Below are 22330 nucleotides of genomic sequence, written 5' to 3'. Positions count from 1 at the left end.
ATGACAGAACAGTTATTTTGCTGATAAAAAGAATCGACTTGGAATCATGTACAATTAGCCTGTGAAGGAAATGAAAAGACCAAAGGACACTTAGCAGCGTGTGATTCTGGGGCAGAACCTTTGTCTCCCCAATGTCTTCTGTGTAAAATGGGGAAATCTGACACTCAGCCTCCAGGCTGTCGGCTCCAATGGATAATGTTTCAAATGCCTTGCACAGCACTCCTAGGGGGGCATATCAAACACCAGGGTTCTTATTATCAATATATGATGATCATTAATTCTGGTCCAGGAGGTGGAAACCCAGGCCCCTCCCCAGTCACAACGTAAGCTCTGACTCTGGGCTTTCCTTTCCCCTCCCCAATCCTTCCTTCTCTCCCAGATCTCCTCCCAGGCCGACTCTTCATGCTGAGCCGGGTCCTGTGGGGCACAAAAGTGCTTAGGGGTGCAGGAGCCCATCATCATCACCCAACGGTTGGTGACATTTCTTCTCTGAAGGCGGGGAAAGGACCCTTGCAAAAGAACCAGGAAACCCTTTGAAACCAATTTCCCTGAAGTTCCAAGTCCCGGACCCTTGGGGAGCTGTGGTGTACTATAACTTCCCACCCACATGTCAGGTCGGAAAGGAGACCCTGGAGCCTGGGTGACAGGTGAGGCAGGGGGGACTGGGGGCTGAACAGGCCCCGGCTTGGGACAGTTTGGGAGAGGCGTTGAGGCCCCTGTAGCCCCCGTGCAGGATAGTGGGGGAGCCAAGGGAGGAAGCCCCGTGAGGGCCACCCTGGCCAATTGAATGAGTTGGGTTCAGGGGCCTCAAACATGACCCGAGGGCCAGATGTGGCAGCAGGACGTTTATCCCCCTCCCCCAGGGCAGAAGCTTTTATTTAAAGGCCCACAAAATGGTTTTTTTTACCTAGTCTGGCCCCAAAGTCTGAGGCATGGTCTGGGCCCCCGTTTAAAAATTTCGGGACCCCTGATTCTTCGATGGAGGAAAAACTTTCACTCCCTGAGAATGAGAGGTGGGCATTGCTCCTGCAGGGAATATCTGCAGCCTTTGGCCCGGAGGTGGCACCCTGCCCGGAAGGGAGGTCAGCCCCAGGGCCTTGCTGGCACCTGCCGAGCTCACACCCCCAGAGGACACCCAGATACTGCCAGGGAGGCCTTTCTAATGGAGCCCTGGGGACCCAGAGTTGGGGTGGGGCAGGGGCACTTTCCCTCTGACATGTGCAGGGTTGGAGTAGGGGTGAACTCCAGTGTGTAATAGAAAATAAAAAACCCTAGGTTGTTTTTTTTAAGAGTTAAGTTCCCCGTGAGGCAGGAAAGGCAAAGAGAAGCTGGGAATAAAAGAAAGAATGGCATGGGATCCCCTGAGGTTTGCTAACTACTTGGAGACTCAGAGAGCTTTGGTCCCTGCTTTCTCCTGCAGACAGCCTTCCCAAGCCCTCTCTCTCAGCCCGGCCCAGTTCCAGGGTAACCCCGGAGGACAATGTGACCCTTCTGTGTCAGGGGCCATCCCGAGGTGTGAGGTTTGCTCTGTACAAGGATGGAGAGAAGTTGCCTGTGAGCACCAGTGAGCCCACCCAGCACTGGGCAGAGTTCCCCTTGATCCACGTGAACATCAACCAGACTGGAGAGTACAGGTGCTCTTATCTCCTTGGGAGAGACAGCCCTGTCCTGGCCCTGCCCAGTGATCCCCTGGAACTCACAATACAAGGTGAGGGCTGGATGCCGGAAAGTCCATCTAAGGAATGATTGTAGATCCCCCTTCTCCCTATACCCTTAATCTGCAGAACTGGGCAAATATTCCCAGGAATCCCTTTGGCTCTCTCTGGGAGACTCAGAACTAGAGGAAGGGAAGCCCCTGCCTATCCCTGGAATTTCAAGGCCATTGGGATCCTGCCTGGGAGCTGGGCTGGGGGTTGGCTTTCAGAATCTTCACTCCTGGGATCTTACCTTTTCCATTCCATTTTCTAGAGGAGCAGAATGAAACTCTCCCAAGAGGTAGGATCCCCCTGAAATGGGGAAAGGGGTCAGTGACCATCTTGTATCTGAGCTAAGTTCTTAGGTTGGAGCATGGAGGGATTGGATGGCAGGTGGGGGGGAGACAATGATGATCATGACTGATTTTTATTTTTAATGCAAAAGTTCTTTTTCATTTTTTAACTTTTAAAAAAGTTTTGAGTTCTAAATTCCTCCCTCTAACTTCTTTCATACTCAGTGGGAAGGCAAACCACATGATACCCATTTTTCATGTGAAATCATGCAAAACATGTTTCCATGTTACCCATGGCACCAAAACACAAGTGAAATAAAATGAGAAAAGCAGATTCCAATTTTCACTCAGAGCCTACCAGCTTTCTCTGGAGGGGATGAAGTTCCCATCGGGAGTCACTCTGAATTCTTCCTGGAATACCAAGACCGGCCCAAAATGGCCCCTGCCTTCCTAGAGCTACTTTCCTATGAGCTTTACCAGGTGTGCATGGATTGGGGCACAGACTGTATACAAAAGAAGCCAAGGCAGATTGAGGAAGGACGGAAGTTCCCTGGGAGAAGGGCTGCTTGAGCTTTGGGAAACACCTAGGATTGTCAGGGATGTGGATGCTGAGCCCGACAGAGGAAGGGCAGACATGGGCAAACAGTGAGGCTGTCCCTTTGCCGAGGGGAAGAATAGGGAGGAAGGGTGGAATGAGAGGGAGGAAGAAGGTTATGGAGAGTTGTCCCTGTCACACAGAGGACTTGAGGTTCAGGTATGGGTAACTGGGAGCCACTAGAGTCATGGAGTAGGAGAGTGAAAGGGCAGAGCTGTGCCTTAGAAACATCCCTGTATGAGGGACGGGCTATGGCCAGGTTCTTCAGAGCATCTGTGGCAGTTGCAGCAGTAGAAATCCCAGCAGCAGCAGTGCTCTGAAAACAGTAATGGCTTTTGGGCTCCTCTCCTCTCCCAACCTCCTCCTTTTCCTTCCAACTACGGTGCTCACCCAAAGCCTTCTAGCTCCTTGCCAAGTCCTCTGGGCTGTTCCCTGGCTCCCCATCTCTTTCCTCTAGGCACCTTTTCTGACTTCTCCCAGGCCTGGAATGCTCTCACTCTCACCTCCATTTCTCAGCTTTTCTGTCTCTGTCTCTATCCCTGTCTTTGTCTCTGTCATTGTCTCTTTCTCTCTCTCTCTCCACTTTTACTTTGACTGTTATGGAAATACCTTCCAGATCAATGCATTTAGTCAAGTGAGACAGAGAGGAGTCAGACACACACTGAGATAGAGACAGAGACAGAGAGACTGAGTTCCCCCTCACAAATTACCTATTTGCCATTACAGATAGAACATTCCAAAAGTATGTTAAATTAAAAAAAAGAACAAACAACTCAGCATTGTTTTGGCTTTTTGGCTTTCCCTCCACTCTTCTAAACTTCTTTCTAGACTCTGAAAAGTTTGCTTAATTTATTTTCAGTTTCCTCATCAATAAAATTGGGTCCTGGCCTCCAAGCTTCCTGCCAGACCTAAGTCTATGAGCCAAGGACCCTTGGAGATGTTTGGCCAATCAGTTCCTAAAGACACAGCCAAGTGAAGATTTCTGCTTCTATGTGCTTCTAATTCTTGATCTTGCTTCCCTGCCAAGTGTTCCCCCTCAAACTCCCTACTGCCTACCAGTGGCCAATGCAGCAAATGCCTGCGCTTTCCTCTGACCTCTTTGTAAGGTCAGCTTCTCAAAGGATTTCCCAGGAGCATATAGGAGCAGAAATCTTCACTTGCCTGAGTCTTAAGACATCCATTTATTGGGAGGCTGCAAGACTGTGTTTTGGGTGAGAAAAAGCTCTACAACTCCAGACTTTTTTGTTGGTCCCATGAAAGGAGAGCACATTCTTGCCTTTCTTCATCTACCTTTGATTTTTGCTCCCTTGCATTTGCATGCGAATCAGACTAAGTTTGGGGAATGAATTTGGCTTCATTGTCTATATTGTCCCAGTCTGGTGAGTTGTTATTTGGGAAGGTGGGGGAGGGGTGGAGATAAGAGCCCCTGGAGAATGGTTAGGGTCACAAGTTCTCCCTAAGTGGTTAAACAGGAGATACATAAATTTTTTTTTTCTTAAACTAAAGTAAACTGGGATCTTGAATTTTAAATTATCACCAGGTATAGGAAGTCAACAAATAGACCAATAAACCAGACTTAAATCATGTTTCCTGTCTTTTCTGGGCTGTTCAAAGTAAAGGGTGGCTAATTGTTCCTGGGGAAAGAATTCTAGCATCCTGTCCTTGTCAGCTAAAGACTTTCTAGTCTCCACAACATAGTGGATGTGAGTAAAGGGCAGTAGGGGGCCCTGATGAGCTGAACTTCTTCAGCAGAGAGAAGCTCAGCCGTAGTCAAGAGAATAAACTCCAATAGGAGGACGTGCAAGAGCTGAGTAATTTTCTACAAATGCAAAATGTTTAGTCTGGGATGACCTACCTACCAAATCATGGTCTCATGATATGGACCAGTCCAGGGGCAAGATCAAGGAGCCTGCAAAGAGAAGGGTGAACTCCTGGAAATATTCTTATGTCAGCACTAACCTCATTTCCTCTCCTCCCTCAGACTCTACCCAGTCGTTTTATTTTGTGATCAATCTCTTTCGCATCAGCCTGGTTGGATTGGTCCTCCTTGTCATGGGGAAACTTTTGGCCAGTGAGTGGAACGGACTGAGGAGTTGAGGATGAGCCAGTGGATATCTGCCTGGAGCAGTAAGGCTGGACAGACAGACATCAAAGGATTATAGGAACTTCAAACTAACCAGCAAGTATGGAGCGAAAGAGATCAGGCAACTCTGGGCAGCATTAGAAGACTTGGGAAACCCAGCTAATGTCCAGAGCTGACCATCAGAAACCTTCTGTCCCCTTCCATTGGCCCAGCAGCTCCTGTTTCCTGCTCTCCAGCCCTGCTTCTCTTCATGCTGTATCACCAGGTCTTCTCCTCCCCAGATTCCCTTCATACAGTGTCATAAATGGGTGTTCCCAGGTTTTATTAATAACGAGAAAAGATAAAACATATTTCCTAAATAGCAAAACTTCTGAGAGTTATGAAATTCTTCAAGAGAATTCTCCTTTCTGACCCACCCTATCTGTTACAAAGCACTTGTTAAAATCATTGCTAGGTGGTTTAATGAGCAGAGTTCTGTGACCCACAAAGAGCTGAGTTCAAAACCTGTTTCAGACATTTACTCATAGCCTCAGTCCTCTATGTATAAAATGCAAATAATAACAGCATCATTTTCATAGGAATGTTACAAATATCAGATAAGATATATTTCTATATTTAAAAGTTCTTTGTAAACCAGATACATATGTATATAGATGTAGATATATACACATATACATGTACATAAACATGTGCCTATAAATGAATCTTATTTAAGTTTTCTCTGTGTATTTCTATGCATATACACACAGATATAGATGCATTTTATATATGTTGACTATTAACATTGTATAATCATCAACCATGATAGACTCAGCTCTTTTCAACAATGCAGGATCCAAGACAGTCCCCAAAGATTCATGGTGGAAAATGCTAACCACCTCTCTGGCCATTGGAAGAGATTGCTTTTATTTGCACATTCACTGTGGGTGCGGTAGATTCCCTCCTAAGGCTTTGAGATCCCTCACTTACCCTAAATGTTGTTTAGCCAATTTGCTGAAAAGGTTTACATGGTATGGCCTTTGGACATGCTTCAGCTCCTTGGAGACACTGGTGAAGGTTGGGTGACTTATGTGGACACCAAGAGTGGAAAATAGTCTTCCCACCATGGATACTAATTTTCATCAAACATAAGACTAAAGAAGGCAATTAAATTCAGTTTTCCACTAAAAGTAACAATTGAACATGCTTTTATAATGTCCTGAAGGATATTTATGGACCAAAACCCTGTAGAATTTCTTAACAATTCAGTGCTGAAGAAGCTCATTGTTTAGTGATAAGGGTGTGATCTTGGAGAGATGGACAGAGGGCTTCCATAGTGTTCTCAAGTAGCCATCATCAATCAAAGCTGGTGCCAGTGATCATGTGTGTCAGGTTCAAGTCAATCTCTCTCTAGGCAAATCAGGGTCCTCTCATTTGGCTTAGTGCCTGGTGCTGATTCTAGTCCAGCTGAGCTTTCCAAGGCAGGGAATCTGCTGCATGTAGAAATGCTGATGGAAATGTCCTGGGTTATATGGCAAGAGGAAGTTATCCTCATGAGTAAAAGAATGATTCCATCATCCATCTCTAGAGATGAAAAATATATAGGTTGTCCTGTGACAAACACAGTGAAGTCTTTCTTTTATTTATTGCTTTCAAGATTCTTGTCAGAGTCCTCTTCAAGGGGCTGATTCTTCACTGGGAAGATGTTCATTTGCTTGAGAGTCACTGGATCGCTTTCAGGGGGAAATTGGGTTGGCCAGAGGCTTCTGTGTCAAGATGGCTTGCTGGCCTGGATTTTGGATAACGGACAATGCTCTCACACTTTCCCAGTCACCAATGGAGGGAAGCACGGCTGTGTGCTTGCTTTCATGCTTTGTAACATAATAGTTTCTTCAATATTGTCAGATGCCTTCAAAGAAGACAAAACAGCACCAAGGGCAGCTCCTGTACTGCCAGTACTTTATTTAACTTGTAAAGGCTACAAATTGTGAATAAAGTGAAAGGAGAGTTGATACATGAGCTTTTGTTACAGATGATTGTGCACTCAATAAAACATCTGAGGCTTCGATGCAGTAAACTACAGATCGTATCTCTGCTGCTTTTGCTAATTTTGGCCTAAAAATGAACACCAAGAAAGCACAGGCTTTTCACCATCCATACGTGGTGCCATCAGTTACAGCAAAAAGAAACCGTTTGAATGCTGTGGATAAATTCACTGATCTTGGCAGTATATACTCCAAAGATGTAAACATACATGAGGATGTGGCCAAATATGACGCCACAGAGCTGGCTCAGTGTTTGGAAGGTTCCAAAGCCAAGTGTGAGAGAAGAGACATAATAGACTCACTACGGAATTGCAGGTCTACAGCACTACTGTGCTGACCTCATTGTTCTATGCCTGTGAAACCAAGCCAGGAAACTGAATCGCTTCCATGTGTTAGGAAGATGCTGAAGATTACCTGGAGAGAAAATATGCCAGACTTTGAGAACCTGTGTGGGACTGAATTACACTCAAACTCTACTGGAGAGACTCTGAGGGCTGCTCACATTGTTTGAACGCTAAATGTCCATTTGGTAAAAGTACTTCCATTCTGGTCAGAAGAATGGATACAAGCACACCCCCAAGGTCTAGGTGAAGAACTTTGAAATCAATTGTGAGACGTAGGATACACTGGCACCCACCTACCCACAGCATTTGTTTTATAAAGCAGAATTGCCGTGGCTTAAATTTCACATGAGATTTGCAGACTTAAACCCATCTCCCCTCCAAGTGTACCTGACATGGGGTGCGGCTTTCCAAGCACCTTTCGGTGTGATCAGCCACAATCATATACACACTACCTTGACCCTGACTTAGTGATGCCATTGTGGTCCTCTTCAAGCACAGAGAACAAAAAGCAACAAAGCTTGTGGTAATGTTGCACACACTTCCCTTTCCTTTCAATCTATAACGTGTTAGTGACAACATCAGGTCAGGGTTCTGGGCCAGCCAAGTGAGAGCTTAGGTGTTAAAAGTCTACAGAGAGGATCATGTGATGAACTTCCTCTCCTGAAACGCCAAGCAGTCCTAGGAAGAAGCCTGCTGATGGTGGGAATGCAGGAACTCTTTACCTCTTGAGCTCTCCAAGTTGCCCCAATGACTGCAAAGTTCCAGATCTCTGTATCATGGCTTGTTCCCTTGTTCTGAACTAAAGGATTATCGTGAATTAGAGGAGATCCCCTTAGATGTGAAGTCCAGATTCAGGAAGGAAAACATATTTTAATTTCATTAAAGAAAAGATGACTTTCAAAGAATGGTTATTGTTATCATCTCCTCTTATGCAAAATTTTCCTTTTTTGAGTGTGTTCTGCTAAGTACAGGTTCAGTACGGCTGCACAGGGATGTTATATGTAAATAAATCGGTTTGCGAGCATTTCAGCTGTGTGCTCAAATATTTGATTGATAAGACAGAAAACCAACAATCAGTCAAAAAGCCTTTTGGTTGGAGAGCATCTCATTAAAAACTGGGGTGAGAGTGTTGCCTCAAAGGACACACAAACTAAAAGTCAGGAAAGCACATAATGGCTTAGTCCTGTTTCTAATGCTATCTTCTTTTGGGAGCTTCCACCTGCTGAGCTCAGGGGCCTGGAAGTTCCCTCTGAGCCAGAGACCATTAGAGACCTGAGCCTCATTCTCCCTAGAATCCATGAGCACCTATGGAGAATGATGGTGACATTAATGGGAAAACTTGACCAGGCCAACCCAAAACAGTGAAGCTCAAGTCCAGAAAACAGTCATCATCTGCCACCTCAGCATGGATGGTGAGAGAGAGCTGAAGGTCAGGAATGGAATCCCAGAGGGCCTGAGCTGGGAGGAATCTTTGAGATGATAGAATCTGTCCTCCCCATGGGAGAGAAAAGGAAATGAGGAATAAGAGCTGGGTCTGAGCCCAGGAACCCTTGGATGGGAGGGAAGCCTCCCATGAGTTTCTCCTCTAAAGCCCCAGATTTGGGTCAGAGAGAGTTGTGGTCCAACTCTGAAGATGATCTGCTTCTTATATTGTGAGAGCCACAGGGGCCCTGGGTGACCATCTGTTCCAGTCTTGTTATTTATTACATGAGTGATCAGAGACACAGAGAGAAAGGGACTTGAGTACTGTCTCATAGTTCATTGTGGGCATAGTTGGGGCTCGAACCCAAATCCTCGTTCCCAGCCCATTGTTCTTCCTCCCCCAGCACCTCTCTCTGAGCCCCAGCTCAAAGCCTTTCCAACTGCTGTAGTGACCCTCGGGGGAGATGTGGCCCTCCAGTCTCAGGGATTTGGTCTCACGGTTTTTGGAAGACTGGCCTCCTGCTGAGACTCTGGGCCTCTCAGAGGGAGAGTTCAGCAAGATGTCCTCCAGGTAACGATTCTCAGAGTGGAAAGAGTGTGGCCAGACTAGTGGGAGGAGACAACAGGTCCCCTACCACATCCTGAGCAGGACCTCTCGGGGCTTGCCAACTCCTGCTGTGTGCTCACTGAGGTCTGGGAATCTCAAGCACCCCATGGACCCAGACCTCCTGTGTCTGCTCTGCCTTGGTGAGCCCCTGGGCCGGGCTGGGAGAAGAGGACGGTGGGAGAAGAGCTTTTGGGTCACACACTGCGGGGTACGGAGATAGACCCTCGGTGCCGAGGCAACGTTCTTGGACTTAGCAGGTCCCAGCTCTCTCTGCCACCTGAATCTGCCTCTGTTCTTGTCAGGGAGGAACTGGGGGAAAGAACCTTTAGGGGAAGCGGCTGGAGGAATTTGGAGTCATCGATAACCTAAGCTTCTCTTCCAGGGCTGTGCTGCATCTGCATGATTAGGGCACAGTTAGGTGAGTGTTTCCCTTTGGGGTCTCTTGTTGAGGGCAATCAAGGAGAGAGAAGCTGGGGTGGGTCCATGCCATTGGGCTATTTCTGACCATCAGGGAGGGAGAGGGGGCCTCCATTGATCCATTCATCATTCCCAAGGGAATTAAGAAGGGAGAAGAGGGACCTGAATCCCTCTCCCATCCTCTCATAACCATCAGGGAGGTGAAAAACTTCTTTGCGTTATTGCATAAGTCCCTGATGGCATAAACTAGATGGAACAATCACGTTGGACCAAAGCATTTCAAATCACTGAATGGAAGCTCCTGATGAGGTATTGGTCTTGACTGCAAGAACTGGGAGCCCTTCTGGAGCCAGGGGAAGCCCAGGCGACATGTGCAAGAGCATTCCAGCAATGGGTCAGAAGGTGGCTTTGCAGGGCTTGGAAGGTCCCAATGGCTGTCCCCCTGTAGCCCATAACTAGAGTTTGGCACACTTTCTGGCCTCATTCTCCCAATACAGCTCATCCTTTGAGAAATCGGATTTCATCCTATTTTCATTTTTCTCCTTCCCAACTTGAGTTTCTCCCCTAATTCCTGGAATAATTCTTTAACATCACATGGGAGGCGCCTGTATCTGAGCAGAGAACATCTCGTTAGCTAAATTACTTGGGGTTGGGCAGATGAAAGAGTCCCTCTTACACTACTAGGACCCTTCCTCCTTACTCTATCAGGCCCCTGCATAACCAGGAAACCCAGATCAGAGCCAGCCTCTCAGTGGAACATTCATGGATGGCTCCAGGCAACAGGGACCCTGCCCATGACCCTCCGAGAGCCTTATACCTGTCCCCCGTCCTAAATGGACGCCTGTCGGTGGGCTTCCCCACTCAGCCATTATCTGTTGTGGGTGATGGAAGGATGGAGGGGCAGGGGGAGGATGGGATGCGGAGGTTCACGGCCCGGCTCCTTTCCCAGTTCTGCTTCTCTGTGCTCTTAGGCCTGGCAGGGCATCTCTGCAGTCTCAGGTTACTCCTGAATAACAAGGTGAGGGCAGAGTAGCTCATGCCTAAGGACCAATGAGGCTGCCCCTGTGTAAGGGGCCTGAGGCTAGAGGCTGGGTTTGAGCTGGGAGGTGAGGCTTCCTTCCCCACAAGGAAGCAAGAATGGGGAGCTCCCTCAGGCCCTGGGAGAGGGTGACAAGGTTCCTGAAAGGCCTCTGGATGTGGCTGCTCAACCTTCTCCCCAGGGTTGCACTTGAATGAGAAGTCCAGGCTGGCTGGGACCAAGCTGGTCTTATTGTGTATGTGTGTGTGTGTGTGTGTGTGTGTGTGTGTGTGTGTGTGTTTCTGTGGATACATATACACACACGTGTATGATGTAACACATTTACATGTAGCTCTATAGACATGTGTGCCTGGTGCATGTCTGTGTGCATGCTCATCAGTGCAGGTGCAGGTGGTTATGAGAGCATGGGTGCAGGGGGCATGTGTACGCATTAGTGTGTGTGTGTGTGTGTGTGTGTGTGTGTGAGTGTGCATGTGTGTGTACATGAGTGTGCAGTGACCTGTGAGCCTGTGTGCACACCTGTGTGAGCCTGGCTCTGTGCTTGTCTACATGAGTCTCTGTGGGTCCATTTGTTCCCAGGCCTCTGTGTTGGTGGGTGATTCTTTGTCCCCTCCTCTTCCTTTCTGCACATTTACCACTGTCCTTCGGAGCCCTCTGGGGCCCAGAATATCTCTGTGACCTGGACATGGACAGGCCAGAGGGGCTGGGTCAGGGGGCAAAGGGCAGCCCTCAGCCACCCTGCCAGGCTCTCATTTCTCACTGGACATTGAGGTTTGGGAGGGGATGGAGATCGTCATCCAGATCCTTCTGGGCCCAGCCATCTCCTGGTGACTGAGGGGTCAGGGGTGGCTACAGCTCTGGGGCCGGTGTCAGTCTTGTGCCGGTCCCTCCTCAGAGGGAGCTAGACCTTCCATTGCAGGCAGGTACCCTGGAGGTTCTGAAGTTCCCAAGTCATAGAGACCTTACCCAGCATTCTCCCCAGTGTCTCTGCTGCTCTGTGAGGGACACTTGTGTAATCAGGACATCAGAGGCTGAAGCCCTGGGGCCGGGAAATGATGAGAAGGAAGCTTGGGACAGAGCTGAGCTGTCAGGAGGCGGCTGAGTCCTTACTCAGAGTGAGAGAATTTAGTCTGGGACACTTAGCAGCCTGTGGTTCTGGGCAAGGCAGGTAACCCTGGTCTCCCTCAAAGTCTCCTGGAAAATGGGGAGAATCTGAGCACTCAGCACCCAGGCTGTGAGGATCCAGTGGGATACTATCTGTCAAGTGCTTAGCACAGCACCTGGCCCCTAGGGGGCATTATAAGAACACCAGCAATTATTATTATCAATGACTATGATGATCATCAATTCTGGTCCAGGAGGTGGAAGCCTCAGGCTCCTGCCCCAGTCACAGACTAGTCCAGGTCTGACTCTGGGCTTTCCTTTCCCCTCCCCCATATCCTTCCTCTCTCTCCCAGCATCTCCTCCCAGGCCGACTCTTCATGCTGAGCCGGGTCCTGTGGTGAGACCAGGGGAGAAGGTGCTTCTCTGGTGCAGGAGCCCATCATCGTCACACAATCGGTTCGTGACATTCCTTCTCCTGAAGGCGGGGACACAGGAGCTCTTGCAAAAGAACCAGGAAAGCGTTCCTCTAACTTTTTTCCCCCTGGAGTCCCTGAGTGCCCAGGAGTCCAGGAGCTACAGCTGCGTGTACTACTACACTTCCCACCCACATGTCAGGTCGGAAGCCAGTGAGACCTTGGAGGTCTGGGTGACAGGTGAGAGAGCAGGGGCAGGACTGGGGGCCAGAGCAGGCCCCAGATTCTTGGGGGAGGTCAGTGCGAGGAGCCCCTGTGAGCCCCGTGCAGGGGAGTGGGGGAGCCAAGGGAGGAGGCCCCATGGGAGGGGCCACCCTGGCCAATGTGACCGAGTTAGATGGAGGCAGCAGCAAACTTCACTCCCTGAGAATGAGCGAGGTGGGCATTGCTCCTGCAGGGAATATCTGCAGCCTTTGGCACGGAGGTGGCACCATGCCCGGAAGGGAGGTCAGCCCGGGGGCCTTGCTGGCACCTGCCGAGCTTACACCCCCAGAGGGCACCCAGATGCTGTCAGGGAGGCCTTTGTAATGGAGCCCTGGGAACTCAGAGTGGGGGGTGGAACAGTGGGGGCACTTTTCCCTCTGACACTGTGCAGGGTTGGAGTAGGGGTGAACTCCAGTGTGTAATAGAAAATAAAAATTAAAAAAAAACTAGTTTTTTTCTTTTAAAGTGTTAAGTTTCCAGTGAGGCAGGAAAGGCAAAGAGAGGCTGGGAATAAAAGAAAGAGTAACAGGGGATACCCCCGAGGTTCTCTAACTCCAGGGAGACTCGGAGCGCCCTGGTCCCTGCTTTCTCCCGCAGACAGCCTTCCCAAGCCCTCTCTCTCAGCCCGGCCCAGTTCCAAGGTAACCTCAGGGGACAATGTGACCCTCCTGTGTCAGGGGCCATCCCGAGGGGTGGAGTTTGCTCTGTACAAGGATGGAGCGGAGCTGCCTGTGAGCACCAGTGAGCCCACCCAGCACGGGGCAGAGTTCCCCTTGATCCATGTGAACATCAACCAGACTGGAAGGTACAGGTGCTCTTATCTCCTTGGGAGAGACAGCCGTGTCCTGACCATGCCCAGTGATCCCCTGGAACTCATAATACAAGGTGAGGGCTGGATGCCTGAAAGTCCATCTGAAGAATGATTGTAGATCCCCCTTCTCCCTAAACCCTTAATCTGCAGAACTGGGCAAATAGCCTCAGGAATCCCTATGGCTCTCACTGGGAGACTCAGAAATAGAGGAAGGGAAGCCCTTGCCTTTCCCCGGAACTTCAGGGCCAGGGCAGCTTGGAAGCTGTGCTGGGGGTTGGCTTTCAGAATCTTCTCTCCTGGGATCTTACCTTTTCCATTCCATGTTCTAGAAGAGGAGAATGAAAGTCTCACAAGAGGTAAGAGTTCTTGAGATGGGGAAAGGGGTCAGTGACCCCCTTGAATCTGAGCTTGGGGGCTTCATTTGTGAGAACAACAGAGCCTGATGACTAATATTTTTACTTCCTCCATTACAGAAATCAAAACCATCCTCATCACTGCCCTCAGCTGTGCCTTTATCCTCTTCCTACTCTTCTTTTTTACCTTTAGGGGTCACTGCCACACTGAGACTGGTGAGTTTTGGGAGAATAGGAGTGAAACTGAAAGGAAGTTGAGGGACCAATCTCATGAGGTTGCATGGGGACCACTGGGACCTCAGTTTCTTCATCTGTGAAAGTGGGGGCCAACCAGAAATCATCTTTAAGGTGCCTTCCAGCTCTAAGTCACAAGCTGGTGGCTGACCTAGATCTCCCTCTTTCTCTCTCATCAGTGATTTCACATGGAGACACCTCCAGAAGGTAGGGAGCCTCAGCTCATCTTCCCTTTCCTCCTTTGTCTAGTATGATCTTAGATTTTCTGTGATTCTGTTGGGGAGAGAAGGATGAGTGATTCTCCCAGGAGGAAAGAGCTCCTCAACCCCATCCTCTTTTCTTCTCATATATTCCCCAGGTGCCTCTGTTGTACTTGGTTTGTCTGCTTCTCTTCCAAATCTGGAGCTCCCCAACATGAGACTGAGTGTAAGTGACTGAGGCAGGTGGTGGGGCAGGGATCCTGGCTGGGTCCTTGGGAAGGCCTGATCTCAGGAGTTCCAACTGACAGAACCTTCTCTCCAATTCAGATGCCCGGGTTGCCAAATGCAGTTGCTCGAGGACATCTGTGAGTTATTCTCATCCCCCTCTGGGAGGACCCTGTCTCCTCCTGGGTCTCAGACTCATCTCTCCCAGCTTACTGACCCATCATCTTGTTCTTTCTTCCTTCAAAGGAAGTATCACAGTATCACTCAAGTGATAATGGTTGATCACTCCCCCTCTTGTTTTTCCTTTAGGTTCCTGAGGTTGAAGACCCTGAGGAACTGATCTATATTCAGCTGAATCCAGCCCTGAAGAAACAGCGGACAGCCCCTGGGAAGATGTGTCCTGATCCAACAACGTATGCTACTCTTGCTCTGCAATGATGAACAAGAACTTCTTGCTCTGTGTTCTTCCTTTTTTTTTTTTTTTTAAATCTTTTGCTATATAATTATCCATGTTCCCCTTTCTCAATGTGGGTCCCCCTTGGATTCTCTTTGAGTTTTCTCCTCTCACACACTTCTGGTGATCTCTTCAGCTTCTCTGGGTTTTATCACCATAACCCAGGCCAAAGGGTCCAGGCCCTCTTCCCTGAACTCCAGGCCCACATCACCACTCGCTGATTGAAAATTTCCAATTGGGTGCCCTGTAGGCATTTCCAACTCTACTGTTTTAAGTAGAACTTTTTTGTTTCTTCCTTCTCCAAACATCTACAACTTTCTCCTTTTTCAAACTTCCCTCCTTCTACTAAAGGCACCAGTATTCTCATGGTCTCCCAAAGCCATACATTTGGAGTTCTCTTTATATCTTTTTTCCTGCTGATCCTCCATCATTTGCCAACTCTTTTCTATTCTATCATCATAGGATCTCACTGTTCTAGCCCCATTTCTTTGCTCACATTGTCCCTTGTCACCACCCTCTTCAATTATTTCCATAGACTATTAATTGAGATTTCTGGATCTGTCCTCAACCCGTTCTCCAAAAAGCATCGAAATGAAATTTTCTAAAGCTCTGATCTGAAATAATTTATATTTTGTCAAGGAATCTTTTATGTCTTTCTCTTACCTTTAGTATCAAATAAAACTTCTCCTTTTGGGCATTTAAAGACTTTCACTGGTTAATTCTTACCTGTCTTTCTAGACTCATTACATGTTCACTCTCTTTCTCTATTTCAAACAAACTGCCAGTCTGTTGTTCCTCAAAACTAAGAGCTGATCTCCCATCTCTGGGTCTTTCCAAAAGAATTTCTCCACTGCTTTTCCGCTTTTGGAATAGGGTTTTTGGGAATCCTTTAAGGTTCAGTCCAAGCATATCCTTTTATAAGCATCCCTTCCAGATTCAACAAAACTGAATATCTTTCCCAACCATTATACTTCTTACTTACCACTGATGTGTTTCTTTTTTAAACACTTAAAAAACATCTTAAAAAACACCAAATAAATGAACACTTCCACATAAAGTAGCAGAAAGAGTTTTTATGAAATTAATTTTTTATATCGGTCTTGCTTTTCTTTTGGGAATCTATAATAAATTAAACATGTAACTTTGTGTTGTTTGGGGATGATTTTATTAATTTTTTTTCATATCAAAAAATTTTTTTTCAGGATCCTTTCCCTTCCAACAGACATTAAGGGTCAAGTCTCTGAAGGAATTATGAATAAGCACTGGGGATACAAATTAAGACAAAAGATGGCCTCTGGTCTCAAGGAAATCACAGTGTAAAAGAGGAGACAACATGCAAACAAATACATTCAAATAAGCTATATACAGAATCAGTAGGATATAATGAATAGAAGGAAGACATCAGAATATACAAAGGTTAGGGAAGGAAAGGCTTCCTGTAGAAAATAGCCAGGGAAGATAGAGAAGAAGAGGGAGATCACCATGGAAGACATAGGAGATCAGAAGGGGAAATGCCAGGAGTTAAGGGACAGAATGTCTTCTTTAAGGCAACAGTGATGAGATCAATGTTACTGGATCAAAGAGTCTGTGTCTGGGGAGTAAGATGTAAGTTGATCGAAAAGGGTGGGGCTAGGTTATAAAGGGCTTTGATTATGAAAGAAAGGACTTTGTACTTGCTTCAGAAGGTGATAGGGAGCCCCTGGAATTTAATGAATGTGTTGGGGGAAGTGACAAGATTGGACCTTTCTTTTAGGAACATCTCTTAAGTGCTTGAATGGAGGATTGATTGCTGGGGAAGGTTCTTGAAGCAAATGCCAACTATAGCAAAGATATGAGGTGAAGAAGGCCTGCACTAAGAAAGCAGAAGTGTCAGAAGAAAGGTGTATTTGATAGGTTCTGCAAAGATTAAATTGAAAGGTCTTGGTATAATATTGCATAGGGGGGAGTGTGAGATATTGAGGAATCTAGGATGATTCCTAAATTGTGTGTGTAGAGTCTTGGATGATGGTGATGCCCTCTACAACCCCAGAGAAGTGAGAAAGAAGGGAGGTTTTGGGAAAAAGATAATGAGATCTGTTTGGTCATAAGGAGTTTAAGATATGTATTGGATATCTAGTTCTAGATGGTAGATTGGAAGTCAGCAGAGAGACTGGGAAAGGAAAGGTACATTTCAGAACTGTCAGCATAAAGATGGAAAACAAATCCTTGAGGGCTCATGAGGCATCAAGTGAAATAGTATAGAAGGTACAGAGGAGAGAGAGCTCAGGATAGAGCCTGGAGGGACCCCTCTGGTTAGAAGGTATGACCTGGAGAAGAGAGAACAAAGGAGACAGACAACTCATCAGATAGGGAAGAGGAAAATCCAGAGAGAGTATTGTCCTAACAATATAGAGAGAAGAAAGTATAAAAGAGGAGGATGTAGGAAGACTGGAAGGATGGGTTTGGATTTGGGTGTGTGATATCTTATAAAGGACTTTGATGTCATACAGAGGATTTTATATTTTATCTTGCAAAAGGAGCCACAGAGGTTTATTAGGAACTCATCATAAGATCTGATATAATCAGATGTGAGATTTAGATCCAGTAGGGTTTGGATACAGATTAGATATTGTAGGGTGAATAAGAAGAAGTTTTATCAGTAAGGTTGTGAGCCTGGGTGAATAAGTGTATGATGGTACATACCAGGACAGTGACAAAAAATGAAGATGGTAGGGCTTTGCTGTCAGTGTGAGTGAGTGAGTGAGTGTGTGTTTATGTGAGGTTAAAGAGTTCAGATTTATATCTATTGCCTATAAGATCTTTGTGGGACATCTACTTTAACATATCCAATAGGCAGTGGGGAGATGGGAATGTATAGAAGCTGGGCAAATAAATTTGGAGAATAGCGGTACAGAGATAATTAAATTGAGGACAGCTGATGGGATCATCAGATGAAATAGTAGAAAGAGAGGTGAAAAAATTCTAAAGAAGAGCCTTGGGGAACCTCTATCGTTAATAGATATGACCTAGATGAAGATCCAGAAAAGGAGACATAAGGAGAAGCACTTGAATAGGTGCAAAAAAAAATCCCAGATTTAGGAAATATCAGAGAGGAGAACATAAAGAAAAAAGGGGGTTGAAGAAAGGTTAAGAAAGATAAGTGCTGAGGAAAAAGCAAGTAGTTGTGGTAGTCAAGAGTCTTGTTACTTTGGAGGGAGCCATTTCAGTTGGCATTAGAAGTTAGATTGCAGAGAGTTAAAAAGAAAGGAAAAGGAAAAAAAAAGTAGGAAACAAGAATTGTAGAAGGTCTTAAATCATTTAGGTATGAAAAGGGGTAGAGATATACAATGATAGCAGATATGCATGGACCATATGAGGTTTTCCTGAAGATGGTAGAGATATGTATGTGTTTGTAGGCGATAGGGAAGAAGCCTTTAAACAGAGAAACTCAAGATTATTGAGAGAGATGATAGTGGGAGCATTCTTTACTGGAGACAATAAGAAAGAATGAGATTGGTTGTGCCTATAGAGTGATTGGCCTTGGCAAGAGGAAGGATCAAATACTGATTTTTAAAGAGGAAAAATAAAAGAGGAAAAAGAAAAAAATGGGAAAACCAATAATATATTGACAAAATCTGAAAATGAATGCAATATGCCATATCTACATTGTCAAAGGAGTGGATTATGAGAGTTTCTTCTCATTTCTTTTTTTTGGAACCGTTCTTGTTCTTTATAATTCTGCAATATTCAATTCTGATTGTTTTGTGTCTTTTCTTTCCAATTATATTGTATAGTTGTGGAGGAGTTGTGTAGCTAGATGATATAATGGTTAGAGTTTTAGTTCTGGAATGGGGAAGACCTGAGTTAAATTTCAACCTCAGACCTCACCAGTTTTGTGGCATCAGAGAAGTCATATAATCCCCTTCCCTTTTTTCAGTTTCCTTAATTGTGTTTGGGGGTAACAATAAGCACCTATCTTGTAGGATTGTTCTGAGGATCAAATGTGATAATATTTGTAAAAATATTTAGCAAGATGTTCTCCAGCTTACATATTTTATATTGGAAATAGTGTGATCAGACATTAGTAGAGAAGGGAGTGAACTAAAGCATTGTAACAGAAAAGAAAAATAAATCTGTATGTTTTAAGACTGAGAGTTAAGTTTTCCTTGAGAGGGGAAGGCAAAGATGGACTGGGGGAAAAGAAAAAGGGGAAAAGGGAATCTACCCTAGGCTAGCTAACTCCTTTGAGACTTTGAGAGCTCTGGTCTAGGCTTTCACCTCCAGACTCCTTCCCAAGCTTTCTCTTTCAGCATGGCCCAGTTCTAAGGTGGCCTAAAGGAGTCCTCCCCCTTTATTATACCTTTCCTCTACTATTTCTGTTTTCCCTTCCATTTAGCCTACCCTTTTCCTTTTCCCCTTTACCCTCCCACTTTCTATAAGGTGAGAGAAGTTTCTTGGGGAAATCAAATATGACTAATATTCTTTCTTTGAGCCAAATCTGATGACAGGAAGATTCACATAATGTTCATCCCCCTCCCTTCTTTCCCTCAATTATAATAGGTTTCTTTTGCCTCTTCCTGAGATGTAATTTCCTTCATTTTATCTCCACTTTCCCCTCTTTTTTTCCTGTTAAAATCCCCTTTGCAACTCATTTCTTTTTTATATTATACCAGTAAAATCAGATTATACATGCACTCTCTATGTATACCCATAACAGAAATATTCTCAAGAGTTCTTTTCTTTTTACCTTTTTATGCTTTTATTGTTCTAAATTTGGCGGTCAAATTTTTTGTTTAGCCCTGGTTTTTTTCATTAGAAATAAATGGAATTCATCTGTTTCATTGAATGTCCATCTTCTTCCTCAAAAGAAAATGCTCAGTTTAGCGGGATAATTTATTGTTGGCTGCATTCCAAGTTTCTCCACCTTTCAGAATATCAGATTCCAGGCCCTTCTATCCTTTACAATGGAAGCTGCTGGGTCCTGGATAATCCTTGTTGTGGCTCCTTGGTATTTGAATTGTTTCTTTCTGGCTCCTTGTAATAATTTTTTGTTGGTCTGATAGTTCTGAAATTTAGCCATTATATTCTTCAGTTTTAATTTTGGGGTCTCTTTCAGAAAGTGTTCAGTGAATTCTTTCAATGGCTATTTTACTTTATAATTCTATGACATCTGGGCAGTTCTCTTTGATGATTTCCTGAAAACTAGTTTCTAGGTTCTTTTTTTTTTTCCATCATGGTTTTCAGGGAATCCAATAATCCTTAGATTGTCTTCCCAATTAATTATTTTACATTTTTTTCTATTTTTTAATTTTTTATTTTGCTTGACTGATTCTTGTAGTCTCATTGAGTCATTCATTTCCATTTGTTCAGTTATGAATTTTTAGTCAATTATTTTCTTCATTTACTTTTTTTTTTTGCTTCTTTTTGTATTTGTCCATTTGAATTTTTAAGTGGTTATTTTGCTCTATGGAATTTTTTCCATAGGACAAAATAACTCACTTAAAAATTCAAATTTCTAGCTTTCTTTTAAGATCCCCTTTATTTTCTTCTAGGAGAGTCTTGTGTGATATGGATCAGGTTATATCACCTTATATCTGGAAATGTTCTGCTCTTATTCTCCTCAGAGTTTGAAATCTGTTTTTCTCTTTCACCATCAAAACTATCTGTGGTCAGAGCTCTTTTTTTGCTTTTTTAATCATTTTTTTTAAAGTTAAGGTCTGCTTTTAGGGCAGGGGAGGTTTTTCAAGCTTGCTCTACAAGTGGTAGCTGCTTTCTCTACAAGCAGCCATGCTGTGCTGGGTTCCTGCTGACTCACCTCCAGTGCTGGTGGTGGGAGTGTCTAGGTCCTGGGAGATTCTGGCATTTTGGGGTTCACTATTTACCTTTTGTGTTTGTGTTGGATGTTTTATAACTTCTCTGCTGATGTACTGGCTTGCAACCAAGGAAGAGTAGCCTACATTGCTGTAGATTCCTCCCCATAAATTCTCCACCACATGGAGTCTGCACCACCCCAGTTTGTGCTATCTGCATTGGCATCTGTGCTTGGCGCACCTCCCTCTCTGCCCAATTGAAACAGATCTTTTGTAGAGATCTTCAAAATTATCTTCCATTGGTAATTTGTTGCATTCCCAAAATTCGTGGATTCTGCTGTCCAAAGCTAATTCAGAGGTGGATTTGCTAATTAATCTGAAGGTTGTAGGAGAAGAGCAGAAAAAAAAGTTTGTCCTCTCCACCATCTTGGCTCTGCCCCCAAATCCTGCTTCTTTTTTAATTATAACTTAGAAAATAAAAAAATAGAACTGACACCTGTGTTGTTATAGCAACTGTCAGATATTCATCACCTCTCTCATAGAGACAACCTTCTTTAAAAGAGACCTTAACCATTTTCAAGGTGCTATTATCTCAAGATACTCTCTGCATGTTCCTGATAATTTGAGTGATTCTCAGAAGGCAAATTTTACAAAACACAATTTTATTGTACATAGTCAATGAGGAAGGAAATCAAGTTTCCATGGAATGGTTCCTGTGTTCAGGCTCTACAACTTCCTATTTTTCATGCTGCTGATTTCTAAGCTTCTTAAGTTCATGAAATATTTAGTTTTTTCATACGTGTCTCTATTATTCAGCATACATAGTACCTGGCACATGACAACCATAGAATACATTCCTTTGAGGTAATGGGATGGGATGAAAAAGAAGAGTTAGGGGAAAGAAGGAAAAATCAGTTTCAACTTGTGACAGGAGTTAGGTGAAGAGGGAACTCAAAAATTACAGTGTATTTTAAATATTCAGCACGCTCAGGAGGAAGCAATAGATAGTCTGAATCTGATTTAGATTTGTTAATTTCATACTATACCTCTTCTGTACGTGACTGTGGCCAAATCTCATTTGTTTCTTTTTCTGTAAATGAGGATAATAATAATTTCCTTTGCTACAACTTGCGGATTGGGTAAGGGAAGTGGTTTATATATCTTAATAAGGTTTTTCTTTGGCCTTTGAATCCAAAAGAAGAAGAGAAGAAAGAAATGTATCTCAGCTCTGCCCACTCCTATTCCAAGTCAAGTCCTTTGGGAAATGATTGGGGAATGTATATCCTTAATGGCTTCTGCATTCTCTCTTGAAGATTTTAAGCACAAATTCTTATTCTTTTTATGGCCTGGCCTCCAACCAAGAACATGACCATGAAGTTTCAAAGATTGAAACTTGGGAAAGCCTTGCTAATTCCTCACAACAGAAAGGATCAGCAGACAATGAGGCTGACTTCCCTTCCTGCCTTTGATGTACTAGGAGTTTGAGAATTCTTGGGTGTTTTGACAGTTGAATAATACTTTCCCCTCTGGGTTCTATGGTCTGTGAGGGGTACCAAAGGGTCTCCTATTTCTGGCAAGGACAAGTGTTGGGGTTGGAAGATAGAAGAAGAGTTGTAATAATAGAAGATTATGATCAGAGTGAGTTATTTCAGAGCTCGTGAATATGGATGTTGAAGCCTTGTGGGAGATGGACAAAAAGGTCAAAAGGTTAATCATTTTTGGTTATTTGGGACGACTACATAAAGTACTGTGTTATTCAAGCCTTTTCAACTCTTCCACAACCTCCCTTCACTATATACACACACAAACACACACATACACAAAGGAAAAAGTTTTATATTAAACAATAGGTGGGTGAAAAAATACTGATGCAACATTTTTTCCTTGTAAGCTTTATTTACATGGGTTGGAGGAGAATAAACATATTTCAACCCTGGTCAAAGTCTTACCAGTGTTTTCATATGA

General features: G+C 44.8%; 1 protein-coding gene across 1 annotated transcript; it reads left to right on the top strand.

Moving 5' to 3' along the window:
• Positions 1-11490: 11490 nt before the first annotated feature.
• On the top strand, positions 11491-15634 carry LOC100929405 (leukocyte immunoglobulin-like receptor subfamily A member 2). Its single transcript, XM_031961789.1, has 7 exons — positions 11491-12275; positions 12897-13217; positions 13584-13679; positions 13766-13904; positions 14056-14123; positions 14225-14262; positions 14432-15634. Exons 1-7 carry the CDS (start codon positions 11846-11848, stop codon positions 14558-14560), a joined length of 1221 nt encoding a protein of 406 aa, XP_031817649.1. The 5' UTR covers positions 11491-11845; the 3' UTR covers positions 14561-15634.
• The last annotated feature ends 6696 nt before the right edge of the window (positions 15635-22330 follow it).

Source organism: Sarcophilus harrisii, chromosome 3 (genome assembly GCF_902635505.1).
Source record: "Sarcophilus harrisii chromosome 3, mSarHar1.11, whole genome shotgun sequence".
NCBI lineage: Eukaryota > Metazoa > Chordata > Mammalia > Dasyuromorphia > Dasyuridae > Sarcophilus > Sarcophilus harrisii.
Note: the sequence above shows the minus strand (reverse complement) of the source record. Positions and strands in the feature narration are given on the sequence as shown.

Coding starts and splice junctions, on each gene's coding strand:
- LOC100929405 (XM_031961789.1), top strand. CDS start 11,846: ATGACTATGATGATCATCAATTCTGGTCCAGGAGGTGGAAGCCTCAGG. Junction 12,276..12,896: donor CTTGGAGGTCTGGGTGACAG/GTGAGAGAGCAG, acceptor TTTCTCCCGCAG/ACAGCCTTCCCAAGCCCTCT. Junction 13,218..13,583: donor GCCTGAAAGTCCATCTGAAG/AATGATTGTAGA, acceptor CCTCCATTACAG/AAATCAAAACCATCCTCATC.